General features: G+C 41.0%; 1 protein-coding gene across 5 annotated transcripts in view; it reads left to right on the top strand.

Annotated features, from left to right (window-relative positions):
- LOC126996660 (probable ATP-dependent RNA helicase pitchoune) overlaps positions 1-22,823 on the top strand; it is a 51,994-nt gene extending 29,171 nt beyond the window's left edge. For 4 of the 5 annotated variants that reach the window (XM_050857360.1, XM_050857357.1, XM_050857358.1 and 1 more), the window contains exons 6-9: positions 1,217-1,377; positions 7,618-7,770; positions 12,620-12,787; positions 22,066-22,823. In XM_050857360.1, the coding sequence (XP_050713317.1) occupies positions 1,217-1,377; positions 7,618-7,770; positions 12,620-12,787; positions 22,066-22,254 (671 nt within the window). In that variant the 3' untranslated portion in view covers positions 22,255-22,823. The other variant, XM_050857361.1, reaches the window with a different exon arrangement.
- Positions 22,824-23,465: the final 642 nt, after the last annotated feature.

Here is a 23,465-nt window from a genome sequence, read left to right as displayed (position 1 = left end):
CGTATGAGAGTGTTCCAACAATATTTCTCACAACATAGGATTGCCAATACAGTGGGTTCTCCACTAAATTTGGTGGAAAATCATATCAGCCCAGTGCGGAAAATTTACGGACGAGTAACTGGTGGATGTTCTTGTCCAATATAGTGGCATTTTTGCATAGCTTCACCTATCACCTGACTGATTCTTTGACCAAATATTTGTAAATATTGCAGTTGGCAATTTTACCTTGCCAGAACCTCAAGGAGAAATGTCCGCAGTTCCCTCAAAATGGCTGATCATTGCGCACACATTGACGTAAGTGTTCACATTCAACACTCCCTGAACGTGCACGTACGTTCGCAGGAGAGGCATACATAACCAACTCCTATAGATCTGGGCCTCCTCTTTTCAGTGGTGTTTTTGGGTTTTAGCTGTGATGAATAGTTTTTGAAATACAGAGGTTAAAAGAGACCCCCCATTGGGCTGCCCGACTGCGCCTGAGGGGATAGTCGCGTCCACACCATGCGCAAAGAAAGGGTTGAGAGGTTGGATAATGTACTTCCAACTACTTTTGTCCATTGCCTCATCCTCTATAATTCCCAATGGTGCCAAATCCTCTTCAACACACTGCCTCCATGTCTTTTTTGGCTTGCCTGGTGGGTACTTACTTGGACTTACTTGGAGGGATCCTCAGGGATGGCAGTGTATGGTGGGTGAGGCAGTGTGTCTGCCAGTGGGAGACACAGTCTTTTTTTTTTTTTTTTTTTTTTTTTTGGCTGGACTGGTGTCTGACACAAGTCATAATAAGTCAGACATTGTCTGACTTGTACTGTAAATTATCTAACTGCTCAAAATTTTCTAATTGTTTAAATTTTTCAAAATTGAAATTCAATTTATCAAGGGTTTACTGTACTAGTACATCCATTTTTCTATTTGATAAACATGTGAATGTGAAGATAGAATGCTAATGAATGGTGAGGGTGAGTGGAAGGGGCTTGTAAGGGTGAGGTATAGATTCAGGGCTGGAGCTTCATTATAACTAGTGAACAAATATTACTTACAGGAGGGAAATTTATATGTAATAGTTCAGCATGTCAGTGATATTAAATAACAATTAATTACATACCTAGCAAAATAGACTTGCATTTATATTTAGTTCTGGGCTTCATAGACACACTATATCATAAACTGTTAATAAACAGCTCTTTATAGATATGATTTAATTGTTATTTTTCAGAATACCTCTTTGTACCAGCAAGGGAAAGGTTATCTATGCTGGTAACAGTACTACAGGCACTGCAGAAGAAAAAAGTTATAGTTTTCTTCAACTCCTGTCATTCAGTGAAGTTTCACCACAGAGTGTTAAATGAATTTAACCTTCCTGTTTACTACTGCATGGTAAGATATTTTGCCTAAGTACTGAGTTGGTAGTTTCTTTGTTTCTTCTTTTTTTTGTTTAATGTCCGTGTTTTCTCTTATGGGGTTGGACTGGCTATGAGTCTCTCCTACTATTGACGGTCGTAGACTCACCTCCCTGATGTTCATCCTTATCATGTCTTCCTCCATGCACTGTCTCAGGTCTTCTTCAGTCTTCCATCTTGTTTCCTCCCCTCTACCTCCATCTCTGAATCTCTTCTTAGTGCTTGACCCTCCTCCCTCCTCTTTACGTGCCCATACCGCCTCAGTCTATGCCTCCTCTACAGACTCAACACGTCCTCCACGATACACCTCATCACTTCCTCATCTGATACCCAATCTTCCCATCTCACATGCCCCATGTATCTCAGTATTCTGTGGCCACTGCTCCAGATCATCCTCTCCAATTCTTTATTTGTTGGTTGTGTCTCTGCTCCGTATAACATCACTGGCCTCACACATGTACAATAGATATTTACCCAGCTCCATAATGTGTTTTTTCTGTTGACCCATTAATGCATCCTGTTTCCTCAAAAAATATTAACAAAAATCACTTTACATGTTAAACAGAATAAAAGTAATCTTACTAACAAATTGCAATGCTAAACGTAAGTGGACACAAGCGCGCGGATACTACCTCTGTGAATGTACAACGGGGACTGAAGGGATTGTCACACTGGGTGTTTTCCTCCAACCGTTGGAGCTAGGAGCAGCCGTGGTTGCTTGTAATCCTAACTGGGAGCGAGTTGTTGGGTTGGGTAAACACTCTTGTCCTTCTGTCTTTGAAGCCATGATCGTACCTACAACTGCTTCTTCCTTCCATTTAATTGTAACAACAAGTCCAAAATTTGAGTAACGGCAGCACAAGCTACAGCAGCCCTTACTTTTGCAAAAGGCACCATGTGAATACAGGGCGACTGGCTTGTTTACGTTGTGGATATTGGCAACCGACCTTGGTCCTGTGTGACGCAACCCAGAAAAGTTGGAGTTGCCAGTTGCACCTACCACCAACTTAGTTGGAGGAAAAAGGCCCAGTGTAACATCAGCTTCCAATTGTTTCCCGCTCTGAGTTCTCTCGTCTTGTGGTGAACAAAGGGAACCCACGTTCACCTCTTCGACTTGTATGAACTGGATGCTTGTACATCAAGTCACCACTTGTGAACCAAAGCAGTTTTAGCGAATTTTTTTGCTCATAAATCAAAACGCTCATAAACTGAGGTATTAATTTATTTTAAATTTGTATTAAGTGCCTGTATGAAGTTTTATGATCATATAAATTTATACTCATATGCAGTAATACCTTGGTTTATGAGTGCCTTATTTTACGAGCAAATTTTTTTCACTAAAGATGCTTTGGTTTATGAGCGGTGACATGAGCTTGTGTTTCCTTTGTTCACCGCAAGACGAGAGCGCTCAGAGCAGAAAACAATGGAGGTGGGGACTCAAGCTGGTGTCACACTGGACCTTTTTCCTCCAACCGTGTTGGCGGTAAATGCAACCGGCAACTCCAGCTTTTCTGGGTGTGTGTCATACACAACGAAGTCCCAAACCAGTCGCCCTGTATCCACATGGCACCGTTTGCAAAAGTATGGGCTGTTGTGGCTTGTGCTGCTGTTACTCAAATTTTGGACATGTTGCTACAGTTAAATGGAAGGAAGAATCAGTTGTGGGTACGATCATAGCTTCAAAGACAGAAGGACAAGAGTGTTTACCCAACCCAACAACTCGCTCCCAGTTGGGTGTACGGGCAACTGCTGTTGCTCCTAGTTCCAATGGTTGGAAGAAAATGCCCAGTGTGACACCGCCTTCAGTCTGTGTTGTACACTCACAGAGGTAGCACCCACGCGCTCGTGTCCGCTTACATTTGTGCTCTAGTGTGCGATATTTGTGTTTCCATCACTATATTTTTACTATGTTATCTATATATTATACTATATTATTTGTTATATATATTAATATTATTATACTTCACAATAATACCTCGGTTTATGAGTGCCTTAGTTTATGAGCGTTTTGATTTATGAGCAAAGCAAAATAACTAAAAATGCCTTGGTGTATGAGCATCCTGTTTGTACAACTCGAAGACGCAAGTGAGGGTTCCCTTTGTTTGCTGCAAGACGAGAGCGGTCAGAGCAGAAAACAACGGGAATGTGGTCTCAAGCTGGTGTCACACTGGACCTTTTTTCTCCAACCGTTGGTGGTAGGTGACACTGGCAACTCCAACTTTTCTGGGTGTGCATCACACACGCCCACGTTCGGCCCGTATCCACAATGTAAACAAGCCAGTCGCCCTGTATCCACATGGTGCCGTTTGTAAAAGTAAAAGCTGTTGTGGCTTGTTGTGCTGCTACTCAAATTACGGACTTGTTGCTAGAGTTAAATGGAAGGAAGAAGCAGTTGTGGGTACAATCATGGCTTCAAAGATGGGAGGACAGGAGTGTTTACGCAAACCAAGAACCCGCTCCTGGTTGGGCATACGGGCAACTGCTTTTTCTCCTTGCTCCAACGGTTGGAGGAAAATGCCCTGTGTGACACCACCTTCAGTCCGCATTTTACACCTCCAGAGGTAGCACCCATGTGCTTGTGTCTGCTTACATTTGTGCTCTAGTGTGCAATCTTTGTTTTTTCAGCTCTATATTATTACAGGTTGAGAATCCCTTATTCAAAATTCCTGGGATTGAAAGTGTTGTGGATTTCGGATTTTTTCGGATTTCGGAATGTTTTTATTTGAGTCAAAATAAAGTGAAAACTGGTGATGTAATTATAGCAGTTACGCCCACGCCCACAAGCCCACACAATCCTTTCATGCCTGCGCACACATGGATATATAACTTATATAACCATATATATATATATATATATATATATATATATATATATATATAGATATAGATATAGATATAGATATAGATATAGATATAGATATAGATATATATAGATATTATATATATATATATATATATATATATATATATATATATATATAACCAAACTTGGGAAATATGTATAAGGCCAGAAAACAAGGAAAACATATGGTCAAAATTCACCCCCCCCCTCGTACACTCCATCTTCCCGCCAACCACTGCCCAGCCTTCCGTGGCACCACAGGCGGCAAGAAGGACGGCGAAGTGTGCCACATGCTAGCCCGCCAGTTATGGCTTCCTCCGCCATCAGGAACCGAGGATATCACGTTATAAAAGACTCTCCGCCTTCGTTGTGGCTGTCTTTACACCTGCCATGTTGATTCAAGCCACTGATGTCATGATGGTACCGATATTGGATTATTGGTTCTAGTTCTGGCACTGTTATTGGTGTTTAGGTACCAATATTGGATTATTGGTTCTAGTTTTGGAACTTACTGGCATTTTGGTCACTTCCCATCACTTTGTGGAGTTTTCTATTTGTGATGCATATCATGTCAGCATTAAAAAACTTTCGGATTTTGGAGGTTTTCGGATTGTGGAATTTCTGATAAAGGATTCTCAACCTGTACTATATTATTTATATATTATGCTATATTATTTAGATACAGAAGCCCCCTGCCGTTCACAGGTATTTGGTTCCGTGGGATTCCCGTGATCCGCGAATCCGCGATCGATGGGACTATAATCAAATGGGGAATAAAAAAAATGGATTTCTAAGGCATTTCTAAGCATTGTTATATAGTTTTACATACACATAAATCACAAATTAAATATGGACTGTAATAATTTAACACTCATGTCCAGGCAAGGGGTAATGTAGGCTCTGTTTTTCCCTATATATCTTGTGTTTAAGCTACTATTGCCGCTCTCCTGGTGATCTTAAATGTCTGATGTGATGGTTAGTTGTGTTATTAAATGCCCTGACCCGCCCAGTAAGCGAGAGTGAGTGTGTAAAGGTTTGTGGCCTTATCATCCTCGCCGCGGCCGCCATCTTGTTTGTTTTGCTCCAGTAGCCGGAGCAAAATAAACAAGATGGCGGCCGCGGCGAGGACGGTGAGCCCACGAACCTTTACACACTCACTCGCGCACATAATGTATTCCGTTTCTTGACTCATAACTATCGCATAAAACATCCCTAATTAACAGTTTTAACAATAACTATAACTGAATATCGTTATTAGTGCGGGGACATCGTTGCCAAGCTTGAAAGACCCGAAAAGCATCAATGTGTATCATACTTAACCCGTACAGTGTCGTCTTTTGTCATAGATAGGGGTCATGCCAGGTCACACTTTTTATTTTTTTTTATTTGCCCCTTAAAATGTAAAAAAAATTACAAATCATTTAATATATATATTATTTATATGTGAAGAATGGAATCCTAGAGTGTTTGCCCTCTTATTTTTCTCCGTCTCAGAGTTAATGATGTCATACTAGGAAAGTGAAATTTATCTTAAATTTTTTTAGAGCCTATATTCTTTCCATTATAAACACTTCTCATAACCCTAAAGCATGAGTAATGTATAAATACTTCTTTACATCACAAAAAACCTAAAAAATAAACAGGAATGTAAGTACAACAAAATGGTTGGATGCGCATTAGGCAACACCGCTCGCTTCAAGGCCGTGTGTAGTTCTCAAAGCTCAACATAATACTATGAAGCTTCCAACGATCAGTTTTCATTTCCGAATACTCTGAACTGTAATTTACAATTCCACATGCCTTACTGATTATATAATCAAGGAGTAATTACCTAGAAGAAAGCAACTTACCTTCTTGTATAATGATTTTTGTTAGAATGCAGACAAATGTCCAGAAAGGCCCTTTAACATCTATTAAAAAATACAAAGACTTGTCAAATTATCCCTCTTTGCTGTAAATGAACAACGTTACATACACAAACAAAAATAAAGGGCGTATAAGCCCTCAAAAGAGCATGCATATATATACGTACTAAACACTTCCCTCAGAGGTACGTATATATACGTACTAAACACTGTATGGGTTAAGGATTATTTTGCTTACTTTAACACTGTAATGTTCCGGTTGGAAGGGAAAGAGATGTAAAGTTATTCCAGTTTTATTAATTATGTTTTATGTGTCCCAGATTAATGAATTTTCACTACAGTGCACGTAGGATAACTGAGGTTCTTAACCACCATGATCCTGTCAGCCAAACGTCAGACCCACGGAAAAATGCATGGTGCGAATAGCACTGTGGCCTTCCATGCATGAATATGACACTTAAATCAAATTTTGATGTTTAGAAAGCAAAAATAAGTAAGTTTCCTTTAGAAAGAGACAGTCCTGTACATCCAGCCCAAGATCCAGCCCCAGGGACGGTTTCTTTGTTCACATTGCGCAACGTTCGAGCTGGGCGCTACAGACCGCCTATACGCGAGTTTTCATCCCCGTTCAGTGGGGGGTGTCGCAAATACCCTACCTGCGTATAAGCGAATCCGTGAACAGTGAGGCCATGAACGGCAGGGGGCTTCTGTATTATACTACATTGTTTATTCTATTTATATTTATATTATTATACTATATTATTATTATTATTTATCATTGCTATTTGTTAGTAAAATTACTTTTATTTTGTATAAAACATGTTAAGTGATTTTTGTGTTAATATTTTGGGGGGATATTGCCTGCATTAGTGGGATTTGCATTAATTTAAATGGGGAAATTCATTTTGATTTACGAGTTTTTTAATTTGCAAGCAAAATTCCAGAACGAATTTAACTTGTAAACCGAGGTATGACTGTATTATTCATATTATTTATCATTGCTATTTGTTGGTAAATTAATTTTATTCCATAAAATAACATTTAAAATGAGTTTTGGGGATAAAGGACGCATTAATGGGATGCACATTGATTTATATGGGTAAATTCGTTTTGGTTTATGAGTGATTTGGTGTGCAAGCACAATTCTGGAACGAATTAAACTCGTAAACTGAGATATGACTGTATTCTATAAAAGAAGGGTCTCCCTAAAGGAACATCATTTTATAGTCATTTTCCATATTGACTCATTTTCTATAACTTATGAGAAAAAAGCAAGCCAGAGGAAGTGTGAAGGTTGTTCATACTAGTTGTTAGTTTTTGTTAAAGAAGGTATGGTATGCTTTGGAAGACCAATTTTTTTATAAAATATAGGAGGGTTTTGAGACCCTTTTTGGAAAAAAAATAAAGTATCCCATACACTGAAAAAATATGTCTGCTTTCTGTGCTTAAACATTGAACTCAATGGTCTTTGACAGATTTTACAAATGTATATAAAAACTTGAAATTTCAGGGTCAAGAAAAGCAAGCTCGTCGCAGTAACACATACTCAAAGTTTGTGGAGGTGACCCGAGGAATACTTCTCACAACAGGGCTTGCAGAGCGGGGTTGGGACATTCCCGGTGTGCAGTGGATTATCCAGTATGATCCACCTCATAAACCAGAGGTTTGTTTTGTGTTTAACCTTATGACTTCTAAATTCAAGGTTCCATTGGTTCAATATTTTCCAATGTTCATGGATAGTTTCCATCTACTTAGCAATGACTTCTAAATTCAAGGTTCCATTGGTCCAACATTTTCCAATGTTCATGGATAGTTTCCATCTACTTAGCATTGTGAATCTGTATATGAATAATTTTTAAGTAAGGATGTAGTTCAAAGCTTGAAACTGCTCATACATTCTGCGTCAATTGACTTTTTGCGTCTGCAAGTACGAAACTCCAATTGGCGTGAATCGGAAAAACCCTCCTTCACGACCATGAAAAATAGGCTGAGAGAAATTGATTAGCTGGCAACTTATGTCAGTGCTTCCATCATATGGGGAGATAGGTATCATCACCCTCAGTCACTTATGTAACGGTTTTGAGTGCTGTCAACGTTTTCTTCCACTGTGGGCTTTGTTATTTTTTTGCTTGTACTCGCTAGACATTTTGTGTTCATTGTTTCCTTATCGTTATATCTAGAAAGTACACATCTCATTACAATATCATGCTTGTGATAGAGTGCCATAAATTAGGCTTGAAAACATGTGAAATCAGTCGGAAAACTGGTGTGCTGCCGAGAACCGTCCAAAACATTGTGAGGAGATTCAAGGATCGCGGAGGCGTGAAGGTGCCGGCACATGGACACGGGGGAGGCAGGCCCCGCAGCACTGCCCCTCGGACTTTGAAACTGCTAAAGAGGGAGGTTGAATGGAACCTGACTCATACGGCAAGAAAACTTAAGGAACAACATCCAAACCTCTTTGGTGGCACGTCTGTAAGAACCGTTCAGCCCCTGCTGCACGATGACCTTGAATACAGAAACGTGAGGTCGTGGAAAAAGTCCATAGTTAATGACGTACAGAGGAAAAGGGGGGGGTTGTTCGCCAAGGAACATAAAGACTGGAACTTGGAGAGATGGAAGAGGGTGCTGTGGTCTGATGAAGCCACATTCCGTGTCAGTGACACATCAGGACAGGCAGTGTGGCGGCCGCATGTCTTGGACCCCTTTGCAGTGAATCGCGTCGCTGCTGCTGTAAGACACACTCAGCATTTAATGGTGTGGGGCAGCTTTGGGTATGATGGCTTGGGTGACTTAGTGATATTACCGCAAAATGAGACTGTGACTAAAGAATCCTATTACATAATTCTGAACGAGCACTTGGAGTCATCTTTTGAGAAGAGTGGCACAGACATTTTCCAGCAGGATGGCACTCCACCACACATGGCAAAACTGATAAAAAACTGGCCATCTGACTGTGGTATTAATTATATCACGGACTGGCCAGCGAACTCTGTTGATCTTTCACCCATCGAAAACCTTTGGGCCATAATCAAATCCAGGTTGAAAGAAAAAGACACGCCATCTTTGCCCAAGCTGGAGGCGGAGCTGCGCAGTGCCCGGGAGTCGCTTGACCCCGACAATCTGAAGAGCCTCGCAAAATCTTCCCAAACGCCTAAAGGAAGTTTTCGAGAGGAAGGGCAATCCAGCCACGTATTATTTACATAATTGATGAGTATTTTGTGCAAAATCAAATGTTTATTTATTAATTTATTTAACCCGTATAATACTGCCGACGCGTATACACATCAGCGCTTATGGACACAAGAAATACTGGCGACATGTATGTACGTCGCGCTTGCTAGACACTGGTACAGTGGATGTAGTGGGTTTATTTTTGCTACAGAGACTGCTGTAGACAATGGCAACACTGCGCGAATGCGTTTGTAGCATTGGCAACGCTAGAGTCCCTTTATAGAGAGTCCCGACATAGGCGGCCCAGTGTATAAGGCTGCTGGGCACCATTTTTGGCCCTTCGAGCACCGCACCGACTTTGAACTGAGGTAATAAAAATATAATTTTACCTATTTTGGAAGCGGATTTGGCTGCTTTTTAATGTAACAATGCCTTGCTGCCTAGCCTTCGGCTGTAGGAACATGCCACAGAGGGGATACAAAGTGTATAATTTAACTGCAAGGCCGCTGAGAAGACAGACGGAGGTGTGCTAACAGTCAGTCGTCTTGGGAGGAAACCATCGGTTATGACATCGACACATACACTGCCATTGTGTGTCTTGCTGTCATAACTGCCCTCCCTTTGTACTGTCTATGGAAAATTGGAAATCATTGTGAGAGAGGCACAGCTACAAGGACTGAAACAATCGTGCACCTCAGGTCCAGACATCGAAGCTGATGAGGGAAGCTGTGGCCCTTATGGCCAAAATTATTGGATGTGATCTCTCCCACAGGGCTCTAGCTGTTATTACAGACTCACAATGGATATTTCACACTCATCAAGGCCACAGTCTAATAGACTGGACGTGTTACAAGAGTTTAATGAACAGAAGCCATACCTATCATGGTAAAACTCTAGAATCACACCCAACTCACTCTAAAAGTTAATGCATTATTTGTTGAGATTGAATTTGCTAGTCATCACTCTGGTAACCGTTTCCATTATTATTACTCGTTTATGAGATTTTAAAATGCGGGGAAATATTACTATTTCAGCGGTGATAGGTTAGATTACTATTTGCTCATGTACGTGAAGGGTCTTCAGCTAGAAACTCCTCTAGGTTGGGTCATAAGTGCATCTTTATTTAATAGCCTAATGTATAAGGCTGCACATGCAGTCTTCATTTTCATGGGTACCAATGTCATTATAATATGTTGAAGACATGTTCATTTTCCTTCAGTATTCTCTAAACCTATAGCTATTTTGACCCTCAAGCAAAATGAAACACGTTTACATGGCCTTAGTATTTTACTGTATTATTTTTTTAATCAACAATAAGTATTTAAATTAAATTAAATGTTATTGAATTATAATCATTGATGACTTATCTTCACAATACCTTGGAATTGCACAGAACATTTATTGCAGCAATAGTGTGTGTGTGTGTGTGTGTGTGTGTGTGTGTGTGTGTGTGTGTTAAGTTGTTAACACAATAAAGAGAGCAGCACGGCGAGTAATGGAATCAGGGCCCCCTCCACCCCCAGATAATTAGTTTACACTAATTTTCTCTCCATATGCTAAAGTTTACTGCAAGCAGGTAATGGAAAGGAAGCAAAGTGCCTTTGCATTGATGGAGCTTGGGTAGTGTGTCAGCCACGTGGCCCATGACAAGTATATCAAGGCTCATGACGTTCAGGAGGCAGCGTCCCTCCCTGCAGGCAAGGGTCAGGCGATGAAGGGATATGTAGGTAATAGAAAGACTTCCCCAACTGCTGCTGATAATGTTTTACAGCGATAAGTATTGTTAAATCCATCCATCATAGCAGCAATACTCAAAGAGAAGCACCCAGACTTGTGTGAAGTCTTTCGGTACCCTCTGAGCGCTGCCGCCTCTCAAGGTCGTCAGCAGCCCGCCGTGACACGCCTATATCACAGGCTGCATGGGTTACTGAGTGCCTATACTGAGACAGTGGCTGATTGTTAGGCTAATAATAATCTCCTGTCACCTTCTTACGGCACATTCCAACGGCTGGTGACCAAATTATGGTAAAGTATAAGGGCGTAATGGTGGGTTGGCGATACCTGTTGATGTAGACATAAACTGTCTTTTATTTACTTTCCCAGAGCTCGTTGGCTGCTGGCTCCCTGCTGGCTGTTAGAGGAAGGTGTGCAGGTCTGACACAAGTATGCTCAGTTTCAGTGGACAACCCATATGGCTGTGAAACAGAAATACAAAAGAGAGTGTGTGCTAGCGTTTGAAAAGCGCGGCGAAAACAGGGCCAATAAGGGCGTCCAAATCTTAGGTTGTCGGGACTCTCTCTATCAAGGGACTCTAGGCAACACTACCCAAGCTGGGGAGGAATCCCAAGCCACCTGTGACATCAAGATCAAGTGTTAACAATGTCGCGGGTGTCCATTCCTTTAGCCACAGCCATGGCTATGGCGATAGACAGTGAGTTTGAGGTTTCCTCATCTGAAGAAGAAGTGGGAGCACTCTCAGACTGGTTCGGACAAGGATTATGTGCTTGATGAGGAGGATATAGACTATATTGAGCTGCCTTTGTAACTAACATCACCGTACGTACCCGAGGCGCCGCAGAAAGGACATGAGATTCGACTGTCCTGAGTTTGATGTGGGGCTGTGTGTTGACCCCTGCTTCAGAAAATACCGCACTCTCGTGAAGTATTAGTGTGGTATAGTATGGACTGCGATATAGACGCATGTGTAAATAGTGGAATGCGATATTGACGCAATTCTAAATAATATAGTGAATATTGTAAGTATGTTATATTATAAGAGGGTTGAGAAACAATTACCAATTCATTTATCATTTAGTTTATTGAAAATAGAGCAGTAATAAAGTGCACATACCTGTAAGTAAGTTTTTGATTGTAGAAAATGCCGTTTGTGTAAGGTATTATATGTGTACGAGTGAGCTAAAATTCTGAAAATCCCACACTTATACCCCATGAAATGGTGCTCTCTGGAGTATTCTACACCTGTGTGCAACAAAAATGGGCTACCTGGCCTCTATCACAAGTCAAATCCTCCACAAACCATCACCAGCCACACTGTGGTAACACTGCATGGAGTTCTGTGAAAAATAGGTCCATGACATATGTTTTTTTCTTATTTTTTCCACTTTTCCCGTTACATGGAACATTTTTAAGAAAAAGAAAAAAAAATTATATAAATCGCCCGGTACTGTACGGGTTAACTGTTATAACAAGGTTTGTATACAATGAACGCGTATTTACATGTGAAGAAAGCGGTACGAAAAGTCAATTGACACAGACTGTAAGTATCGCCAAGACAACACTTTCATAAAAATGTTGTGTTCACTGTTTTGCTATTTCAGGACTATATTCACCGTGTTGGACGAACTAGCCGGGGTGAAGGATGCACTGGTCAGGCTCTCCTGTTTTTGAGGCCAGAGGAATGCAACTACCTTGATGTTCTTAGGGGCATGGAAGTGAAACTTGACGAAATAGAGTTTAGTGGAGATCTCAAAAATGTTCAGAACAAGGTGAGTGGGAACAATTTAGTTGAACACTGTTGACACTTTTAACACTTTAAAATACAGTTCAAGGATAAGCATGTACTGCATTTACCGTATTTGATGGCTTATAAGACGCATGGGCTTAGAAGGCGCACTTCAGTTTGGGCAGGAATTTAAAAAAATAAATAAATAAATAAAAAAGTTTAAACTTGAAATGTCAGGTGAAGAGTTCGTGTTTGACATTCATAGCCCTCCCCACTATCAGGTCATTTTATAGTGTCATTTGCATTCTGATCCTTTACAAATCCCAATAATTTACATTTAAAAACTTTAACTGGTATGTGTAACTTTAGTGCAGAGCTGCTCAGAACTGGAAGTGAGGCTATGATCCACAGGTTGCATGCGAATTTGACTGCTCTATGGCACTCTGGTAATGTTTCTCCTGATTGGAAGAGAGGGCTGGTCACTCCAATCTGGAAAGGGAGAGGGACAACCAGGGGCCAGATTCATTAAACCATTTAGCAGACCTCTGATTGATTAGTTTTCTGGTAACTCCGCCTACTCTGTAAATTCACATTCAACAACCACTTACCAAGCCTCTGGTAAGGCCAAACTTTACCACCGCTGTGAGCACCAGTGAGTTACCGGAGGTCTGGTAAGCTGGGTAAACGCTGCCTCCTTAAGATTATTTTGCCATCTAACAGCATGTACTGATGATTTCTGAACATGACAATGCAATTGTGATTAACTTTTCGTAGGAGTATGAAAATTAACTGCTTGTATTGATGATTTCTGAATATGACAATGCAATTGTGATGATCTTCATAGCTGTAGGAGCATGAACATGTATAATAATAATGGAAATAAGGGGAGAGACGTGAAAAGATGAAGTGGGTGGTGCAGCATATGAGTAGCTGCAGCGACGATGAGTTATCCTCACTTTTAAGTTTCTACTTATACTTGTTCCATAGCTTTAGACATAAATAACCAACAGATAAGCTTAGTAGTGAATGGAATTGACAAACATAAGTTACTGTGGTGAATGGAACTGACAAACAATAGTTACCGCTGTGGAAAGACTGATGAGTAGGCTATTTCAAATTTAATGGCACAGCTGATGTTTTTTAACTGGAGTGACCAAGACTTTGATCTGTAATGTTATAGCCCCAGTTATAATGTACCACCTCTCTCTGACCTCCTGGAAGGGTAAGGAGCTTATTCCTGGTGAAATTTGCCTGCCTTCTCTTCGATAATGCTATCACTGTGATCACTGACCACGACAAGAGTTGCCAGCCTTTGAGTAACTCCATATGGAACGTAAGAATGTAAACAAACAAGCAAAAAATCTGTAATCATAGATTTTATACTTTATGCAGATATACAGCTCTTATGTAAGCTATAGTAGCAAAATGCATCTTATTGAGGGGCTGCACTGCTTATTTTTACATCTAGAGCAGTCTTTACTGCTGCACAATACACGTCTTGCTTTTGAAATATGTATATGTAAACTAAAGTCGCGTGAAAGCTGAAGATACAGTATAAAAGCTTGCACGTGATTGGTTACCAAGTGCAACAACTGGTTGCTAGGGTAACTTACCGACCTGTTACCAGAGTGTTTATGAATGTAGAGTTTGAAAGATACAGAGGTCTGGTAGTGCTCCAGTAAATGTGAGAGATACTGCAGTGATGGTTGGTAAAGTTCATGAATCTGGCCCCAGGACTGCAACAACTTATGTGGTATTATGCTGCTCAGTGCGCCAGGCAAGATGCTTACCCATCTTTTGTTGATGTGGATTTGCAGCCAGCAGCTGAAGCTGCACAGACCTGAGCAGTCTTGGTTCATGCCTGACAAGTCAACAACTGACTGTATCCACATACAGGTGGACTGCAGATGTGATTCGACAAGGAATGCTTGCAGCCTATGTCGATCTCAAGGTGTTTGATTCTGTGCATTGTAAGACACTCTGGGTTCCGCAACTCTGCAGGATTTCTGCAAGGACCATAGGTTTGCTGACTGGCCTGTACTCTGGGACTGAAAGTGCTGTGAAGGGGTGCGTCCAGCTTTTTTTCCCTTGAATGCGGGAGTGAGACAGGGCTGTGTCCTTGCCCCATCCCTTTTCAACACTTGTATGGACTGGGTACTAGGTAGTATTGTGGACCAAAGTCATTGTGGAGCATCTATTGGTTATTCCAGTGTCATTGACCTTGTTTTTGCCAATGATGCAGTAATCCTCTGTAGGTTCTGGTTATGGCTCTTGAGGCAGTGCACGAGGAGGTGAAGCCCTTTTGACTCCAGGCCTCATGGGCCAAGACCATGGTGCAGGTGTTTGAAGCCTTGCTCGATGAAACAGTACAGTCTGTTCATGCAAGTGGCGAGGACTTTGACATCTTGTAAAATTTCACATACCTTGGTTGTGTAGTTCAGAATAACGGTGAGTCTCGCCAGGAAGCCTTATGGCGGATTGGCTTGGCCCACAATGTTATGGACTCGCTCAGCACTAGTATTTGATGTTTTCGATACCTGTGCAGGACAAAGATCCAGATCAACAAGTCGCTTGTGCTCCCTGTCTTACTCTACAGCTGTGATACAGGTAACTCTCAACTTACGCGAGTTTGGTTTACGTGTTTTTGAAATAACGCGGGATCCAAAGTCCAAATAAATGTTTAATTTACACGTATTTTTCACTTATATGTGTTATTTTATGGAGTGGCCACCAGATGTCTCACGCAACTGGACTCACACGGCGCCGCGGCTACACAGCTGAGCTCAGTTCTTCCCGCGCGCCACTTGAACAACAATACAGTACCCACGCTGCCACGCAACTCAACAATAGGGGTGAGCAGGTACCGGTACCAGTACCGGTACTAACGGTACCAGCTATATGGTACGGTACCAGTACCACTCTGCTCGGTACTGGTACCAATACTACCCAGTCGCTCATGATGTCCCTCATTTCTTCCTCACACGAGTGAGGCTGAGACTGAGTGCCTGAGTGGATATCTCGGTGATATGGATATTCTCTCTCCAGTGAATGAAGTGAATATTTATTTTTCGATAGAAACCTTCAAACCTACCTCTTGTTTGATTTACATTGTTTTTGATTTACGCAACCTCTTCAAGGACACAATACTCACGTAAATCGAGAGTTACCTGTACATGAACGCTGAAGAATGACTTGGAGAGACAGATTGATGCTTTTGGTAATATGTGCCTACGCAAAATCATAGGATATCGCTGGAATGACTTTGTCAGTCAGGCGATTTTCCTAGGTTTGATTTTCCTAGATTTGAGGCCTGTTACCTGCATAGCTTGACAATTTCAACTCTGGCTACATGGACATGTGGTATGCCACCCAGAAGCTGACCCTGCTTACCAAGTTGTTTCTGCAAGAGACAATCCTGAGTGGAGGAGACCAAGGGGATGCCCAAAGTTTATGGGTTAAGCATGTTGATAGATCCTGCCATTAGGTACTTCAGGTGGATAGGGGGCCTGTATGGAGACTTGTCGGGTTTGGTGTCATAGGGTGGGGGAGGCAAAGTGCCCCCATTGATTGATTGATCTTAGATTAAATAGCATTTTCCAATGGTTGTCTTTCCATCTTATCCCTTTCTTCTTCCAGTCTTTCATTTTCCTTCTTGATTTGTTATATTTAATTCATGGTTGATACATTGCTCGGTTTTACCTCACACTTCTTTCTCTTCATCAGCATATGGTGATTTTAGTGAGCTCACCTGAAATCTTAAGGTCTGCATCTCCTGTCCCAATTACCTTACAAAGGCTAATAACTGCTTTAGCTTCTTTATGGTATGTTTGGCTACATACTCAAGACCAGTAAATCTTGATAGACTCCATCTTATGTATAAGTCCTCAACCAAAAACCCTCAGTCCCTCCCTGTGCATGCAAATACTAGGCTGTTGCCACCCTCCATCTTGTTTCCAATTGGTTGCTTTAACCCAGTAGTAGCAACAGGGCAAATTTGTAGCTTTACCATGTACAAGCGCCAAATTTTTGCTATGATATAAACCCCCCAAAATAAATTATGCATAAACTGATCACAAATACATTTATATATATTATGAAATGATTTGCGTGAGTAATGATTTTTTCTCATTAATTCACTTAGAGGGGCCTTTAAGAAACATCATCCCCGCAGCTACCGGGTTAAGTTCAACAACTTTCATAGTTATTCATGATCTTTGACCAATTCTTCCGAGTTGTTTTTGTTAATTTCAGATAGGACTGACACTCACAAACTCACCTCCCTTTACCACAAGTAGGCAAGCTCTCTCGTCATCAATGATTCAGCAAAATTCTTGTCGATCACTGCCATCACCACGCAGTTGGTCCAGATACAGCAGTCTGCGTGTACACTATTCGTTTGAGCAACTGTCGAAATTATAAGACATGATACTGCTAAACAACCTCTTCCTATTTCTTAACCTCTACTTTCTTTCACTCACTCACTTATTTTACCTCCTCTTTATCCTTTAATAGTGCATATTGTTGCTTCTGTTATTGTTTTGTTGCCTTTGCTGCTGTCACATTTCTAATTTTCACTCAGGGTGGTCATCATTGTCCCTTGAACATGATAGTACACCATTAGTAATTTTCGAGGATGAAAATAATCCTCAAAAGTTCTTTGATGGGCAGTTTTTTACAACTGACCTCAGACTTGTTCTTACATTCAAATTACTTATTCAATTCTAAATAATTCAAGGTTTAATTTTCCAGAACAGGGGTGATCTATTCATTGTTTGGGGCTGCATGCTGCCCTCATGTATATTTTATGTAACCCTGGAACTGTTGAAATATGATCAGTGATTTAAAGTATACTTGGTACAGTTAAATATCTTAATCAACCATAAAATTAAATTGATATCATTTACTGCAGTTGTATTTAATAAATGTAAACAGTCATCTTTTCTGAGGGGTTGAGTGCAGTATGACTTTAAGTTACAATATATCAAGATCTATAGGACCATTTTCTTCATTTTTTTTATTCAGAATATTAAATTAACATGTATTATGTTATTCAAGCTATGTTATACTCACATGATTATTTATATATATATATATATATATATATATATATATATATATATATATATATATATATATATATATATATATATATATATATATATATATATATATATATATATATACAGTAAACCCTCTGGTATCTGGGTTAATAGAGCCACGGGGGCACCCGGATATGGGAAAAACCTGAATATGGTGTAAGTTAAGTCTATGGGCCCGCAAACCCAGCTTTCAATCATGGCCTGCCATAAAGGCAACGACAGAGTGCATAGGTGCTTCTGTCCATACTCATAATATGGTACGCCCCATGGCTTTGTAGCAGTCAGTCTGCACCAGGGAGTGAAATGCGCGTGATTGACGTGCTCCGGGCGCTGAGAGAAGGGTTCGAGCAACGTCGTCACAGTTAGCACTCGCGGCAATCTCTCCCTGACTCATCGCAGTCCTACTGCACCTTGGGGGGATCTGTTACTTGGGATTCAGCAATTAGGTGTGACAGCCTCAGCCACTAACCCATTGCTGGGGTGCCTAGCCCTGTGTTCACAGGCAGCAGCTAATGTTCTCCTGCCTGGCCAATCACAGCAGCGGGCCCTGGACCCAACCCAGAAAAGCCCAGGTATTTGTGGCAGCTTAACCGCCCAAGTCTGCACCATCGTGTTTACCACGTAGGCTTTCTTGCAGACCCAGCACTGCCACGAGAAACTTTTTACGGGTGCAGTTTTACAAAACTGGAAGGGCGACGCTCTGTGCTGTTCTTAGGTGCGGAATGAACACCGTCCAACCAACGCCATCAGCTTACTTTTCATTCAGGTCATCTATGCAATAATAAGCCTTCGTATGATGGACGCCAGTGACCTAGCAAGAATAACATTGTTGTTGTTTGTTCCCAGATTTGCTCAATAATCCAGATAAATTTCATGATTTCTTCAGGATTGACAAGGAGAAATTTAAGGGTCGAAGTTTTACTGAGGCTCTACTCATTCAAAAAAAAAACTATTACCCGTCGTGCTATTGAAGCAGAAGAAAGCTCTTCAATAATTTGTTGGCGTTTATTTAACCAAACACGTAATAGACCTGTAATTAATATAGATAATTGCAGATTGTTTTGGAACCAGATGCATCATTGAATGAGAATGGCCAGGAATTGAATGGAATGGAATTGAATTGAATGACCTGTGGAGAACTTACATTAGGAATTAACGTGATCCATCATAGCCACTCATGAATGACAATGAATTGAATGGAATGGAATTGAATTGAATGGTTTGGTGGGAACGCACCCTTAGGTGTGCGCCCGCGGATTTATCGCTGCGTAGCTGCGTTCCTCGTGGCTACAGGCACCACGGGCTTTACCACCTGGGTCAACCAGAAGGCATACCAGAGCGATACCCGAAGCGGTCTGGGCCGGCAATGGGCATCAAGTGCTCAAAGCAGGTTTCTGTACAGACGCCCAGGCAGGCACCCCAGGGCGCTACCCTTTTAAGCCCGTCAATGAGCCCGAAGGCCCACAGACGCCAGGCAAGTACGCCAAGCCGCCCCACTTTGAGTGTGAGTGGGGAGGATAACCAAGGAGTCAAAACAACCTGGCGTATCCGCTTGCACGGTGATCTGTGGCTATTTAGTTACAGTGTGTTGCCCTTGTGAGCCAGGGGGGGCGGGTACCCCCTGCACAGTGCATCCAGCGGGACCATGGGGAGGCCAGCCACAAGAAGTAACCACGATTTACGGCCAGCCTGCACCTCCAGATTGGGCTGGCCCACGGGACTCCCGAACCCCTGCGGGCCCCTTTACTCGCCTTACTGTAAGCATGGTAAAATCCTTCTTTCACATGTCGGACCGGGGGCGGTACTTATCCGCATTTCTTATTCCGCCCTCACTCCTGCAGGAGTGCTAGCAGACCCGCACGCCTTCTCCACGGGGACAGAGCCCTACTCAACTAGTCCAGTCTGGATTTAGGCAGTCATCAAGGCTTAAGCTAGGGTTCGCACTGTGTGTTTCATTTATGCAGTCCTTTGATACTCCTGCCATTTAAACCTGCACTGCCTTGACTCTTGTCACTTCGATATGGTCTGCAGCGCTCGGCAAGAACGTTTACGTGCCAGTTGTACCAAGAAGTACAGAGCTTTCCTGCGAACATTTGCACCAAGACGTCAATATCATTGGTAAGTGCAAGCTGGGGCGCGCCTTACGGGTGTGGTGCGCCGCCCGGGCTGAGGTTAGAGGCATCCTGTGGGAAATTTGAACAACTTTTGGTGGCGCGGCATTTTTTTTTTAATTTTTTTTTTAAATCAAATATTTTTTAAAACTCCCGGATACGGGCGAGGTCGGATACGGTGCACCCGGATAACTGAGGGTTTACTGCATATATATATATATATATATATATATATATATATATATATATATATATATATATATATATATATATATTTATATATATATATAAGAGAGAGAGAGAGAGAGAGAGAGTCATAACACACAAACAGAGTGTTTAAATGGAGAGAGGCAGTGCGTCTTCCGCTATACTGAGGTGTTGTCTTCATTTTGATACAAAACTGACATAACTTGTCAATCAATTCTTTGTTATAATACATGACTGTCAAATGGTTGAGGATAAACATGCCTGAGTGTCAGCAGTTTTTTTTTTTTTTTTTTGAAAAAAATGAAAAAAAAAATATTATTCCATTATGCATGTTAATTTGTATTTTTGCTCTGATCCTTTTCAACAGCCCTTGCTGAAATGGCATCAACACAGTGGTACAAACAAGAACAAGTGGAGAAAGCTGTGGAGCTGGTAAGATCTAAACAGATGTCCCTGAATAGCCTCCAAAACTTTTGGTATCCCTTACGCCACCCTTGGGGATAAGGTCAGAGCCTGCTCCCAAAACAGTTCTGTCAATGGAAGAGGAGAAGAAGCTAGTAGATTGGCTGATTGAAGTGTTGGAAAGTTTGATGCGAGTTTTTTCAAGAGGCATCACAACCACTTCCGTGAGAGAACAATTGTGACAAAGGATGGATCCCACTTTGTTGACCTCTCCTGACCGGATCTTTAATGCTGATGAAAGTGGTTTTAATATATGTCCAAAGACAAAGAAAATCATCAGCATGACAGACAATGTTGGCCTGCTCCTCTGCCATGGGGCAGCACATTCCACCGCTGCTGATTTCCCTACACCAGAGATCCCTCGCTCATGCGTTGGAAGGTTTTGAAGAAATGGTTGGATCACTGAGCCATCATTCCCTGGCAATCAGCACGGCTGTGTAACGAGAATGGTGTCATCCTTTACTGCCTGAGCATGCATGCCACCTTATCCAGCCACTGGATCAAGCTTTGCTTGGGGACACTACACACCAGACAGAGCTTTTACACAAGATTTGTTGTTCTGGGGATCTATCTTTTAACCCTGAGGTTGTACTCAACTCAGACAAGCTGCCAAAGCTGCAGTTCTCCAGCGCTGCTCTCAGTCACTCTCCTACCTCAGCATCTTTTGGCATCACTGCTCTTCCCGCATACCCTAACAATCTCAACCTCTGTTCCTTCTGCTCCCACTCTCAGCATTCTCCAACATTTTTCCCTGCCTTCCACATCCCAGCCTGCCACATCCCAGCCTGCCTTCCACATCCCAGCCTGCTCCACAACCCCCCTTACACATCCCAGCCTGCTCAAATGATTGAAGAGAAACAGAAAGAAACGAAAAAAATTATAGAACAAGAAGCTGAAGCAAAGAGAAAGAGAATGGAGGAAAAGAAAAGGCAGAAGGAAAACAACAGGAAAGAAAAGAAAAGAGAAAAGGAAAGAAAGATGATGTAATTGATGATATGAACAGCTCTGTGGAAAATGTCAATGTGAAACAAAAGGAAAGTTAAGGATAAAATGTGTATTGTGTGACAGCTGGTGGCATGCAGAATGTCTGAGTGAGATGAATTCTATTTTGATACTGTTGAATGATTTTTGACACTGTTAAATGAAACATTTCACGGAATATTCTACATTTATTTGTTATTTTGATACTGGTAAATGAAACTTTTCCCGAGTATTGTTAAGATTTATGACTGACCCCCCCCCTGGCCCCCCCCTCCTCAAGCCTGTAGAGACCTGCTGGGTGGCGACAGACCCCTACCTAACTTTCCCTTACTTACAGTGAGCAGGCTTACACTTTTCTAAATTTCTCTGTTTTTTGTATTCCTCTTCTGGTTTTGTAGCAATTTTTTTCTGATATATATATATATATATATATATAATATATAATTTTTTTTTTTTTTCAGATGAATTCCTATATTGCACATAATGCAGATATTCAGCAGATGGGGAAGACTGCCTACAAAAAGTATGTGAGAGCCTATCAGTGTCATAAGCTGAAGAAGATTTTTAACATTCATGAATTGGATCTCAATGAAATATGTTTTGCTTTTGGTTTCACCAAACCACCTATAGAATTAGGTCATTTGACATAATAGTAGTGGTGTATACAGTGAGAGAACACTGATATTCGAGCAGGATTGTGTCGATAGTTGAAACTTGACACCCAATGAGAATAAACAAAAGCATTACATAAATGGAGTCAGATAAAAACCTTGTTTTTTCTGTTTCATCCATGCCACATCTCGTGTACATATTGTCATGACACTCCATCCACACACTACTAAAATAGCTCTCATAGCAGACATAATTTTCTACTATATTTTATCCTGTGCTAATGTTTTTGAAACAGGTAAAAAAGGGAATTATCACTCTTTAGTCATTATTCTCTGTGCTTACAATTTTACCAGTCATAATTCTTTAATTGACCATATTCCATATACAGGCAGCACCACTGTCAAACACCCAGAGAATTTTTAAGTTGGGTTGGTCCAGTTCATGTTTAATCGTCTGGATTTATTTTAATATCTGATGAATTACAGCTTTGTTTTGGTAGAGAGTCTGACAATATTGCACCTATTAATGTGTAAACATTATACCCCTATTACTGATATGTATTAGAGGTAATCTTTGATTTTATTAATTGAATTTGAACAAAACCAATTTTGTCACTTTTTTTTGTATTGGATTGTATATACTGCCAAGTAATGTTGATGTATTATGTCATGATGAAAACTGTTGCATTATGTAGGAGTCTAGCATATTTTTGGTGTATACTGAAATGTGTGAATGATTCATGGCTGTCTAAATAAGTAATCTTATTGGCTTTTTTTTTTTTTTTTTTTTTTTTTTGCTGAAATGCAACTATTTCTAAACCAAAGTAGAAATAGACCTATGATAACAAGGAACATATTTTCAGCAATAATGTCCATGAAAAAAATATACAGGCAAACCTTGGTTTACCAACAGGTTACATTCCTGAGAAACCATTCTCTAACCGAAATTTCTTTATGCGAAGCAATTATAAATTTCAATGAACCCAAATTTTCCCTTATCTAACATCCTTAACCTTAAATGTGGACCCCTGCTGTTCACAAAGGTTGTGTACTGATCTCTCTGCATACAAGGAAAATTCATGAATTGATGAAGCCTACCCCCAGGCCAATTATTTTATTACCTACAAACCCTCTAAGAATCCAGGAAATGCATTTTATAGCTGTTATATAGTTATACCTTCACTCCCCTAGCCTTGCAGGCACTGCACTTAAAATTTGACACACACCCTGGTATAACTGAAAAAATTGCA

Source organism: Eriocheir sinensis, chromosome 10 (assembly GCF_024679095.1).
Source record: "Eriocheir sinensis breed Jianghai 21 chromosome 10, ASM2467909v1, whole genome shotgun sequence".
NCBI lineage: Eukaryota > Metazoa > Arthropoda > Malacostraca > Decapoda > Varunidae > Eriocheir > Eriocheir sinensis.
The sequence above is the reverse complement of the archived record's forward strand: the minus strand, read 5'-3'. Positions and strand labels throughout refer to the sequence as shown.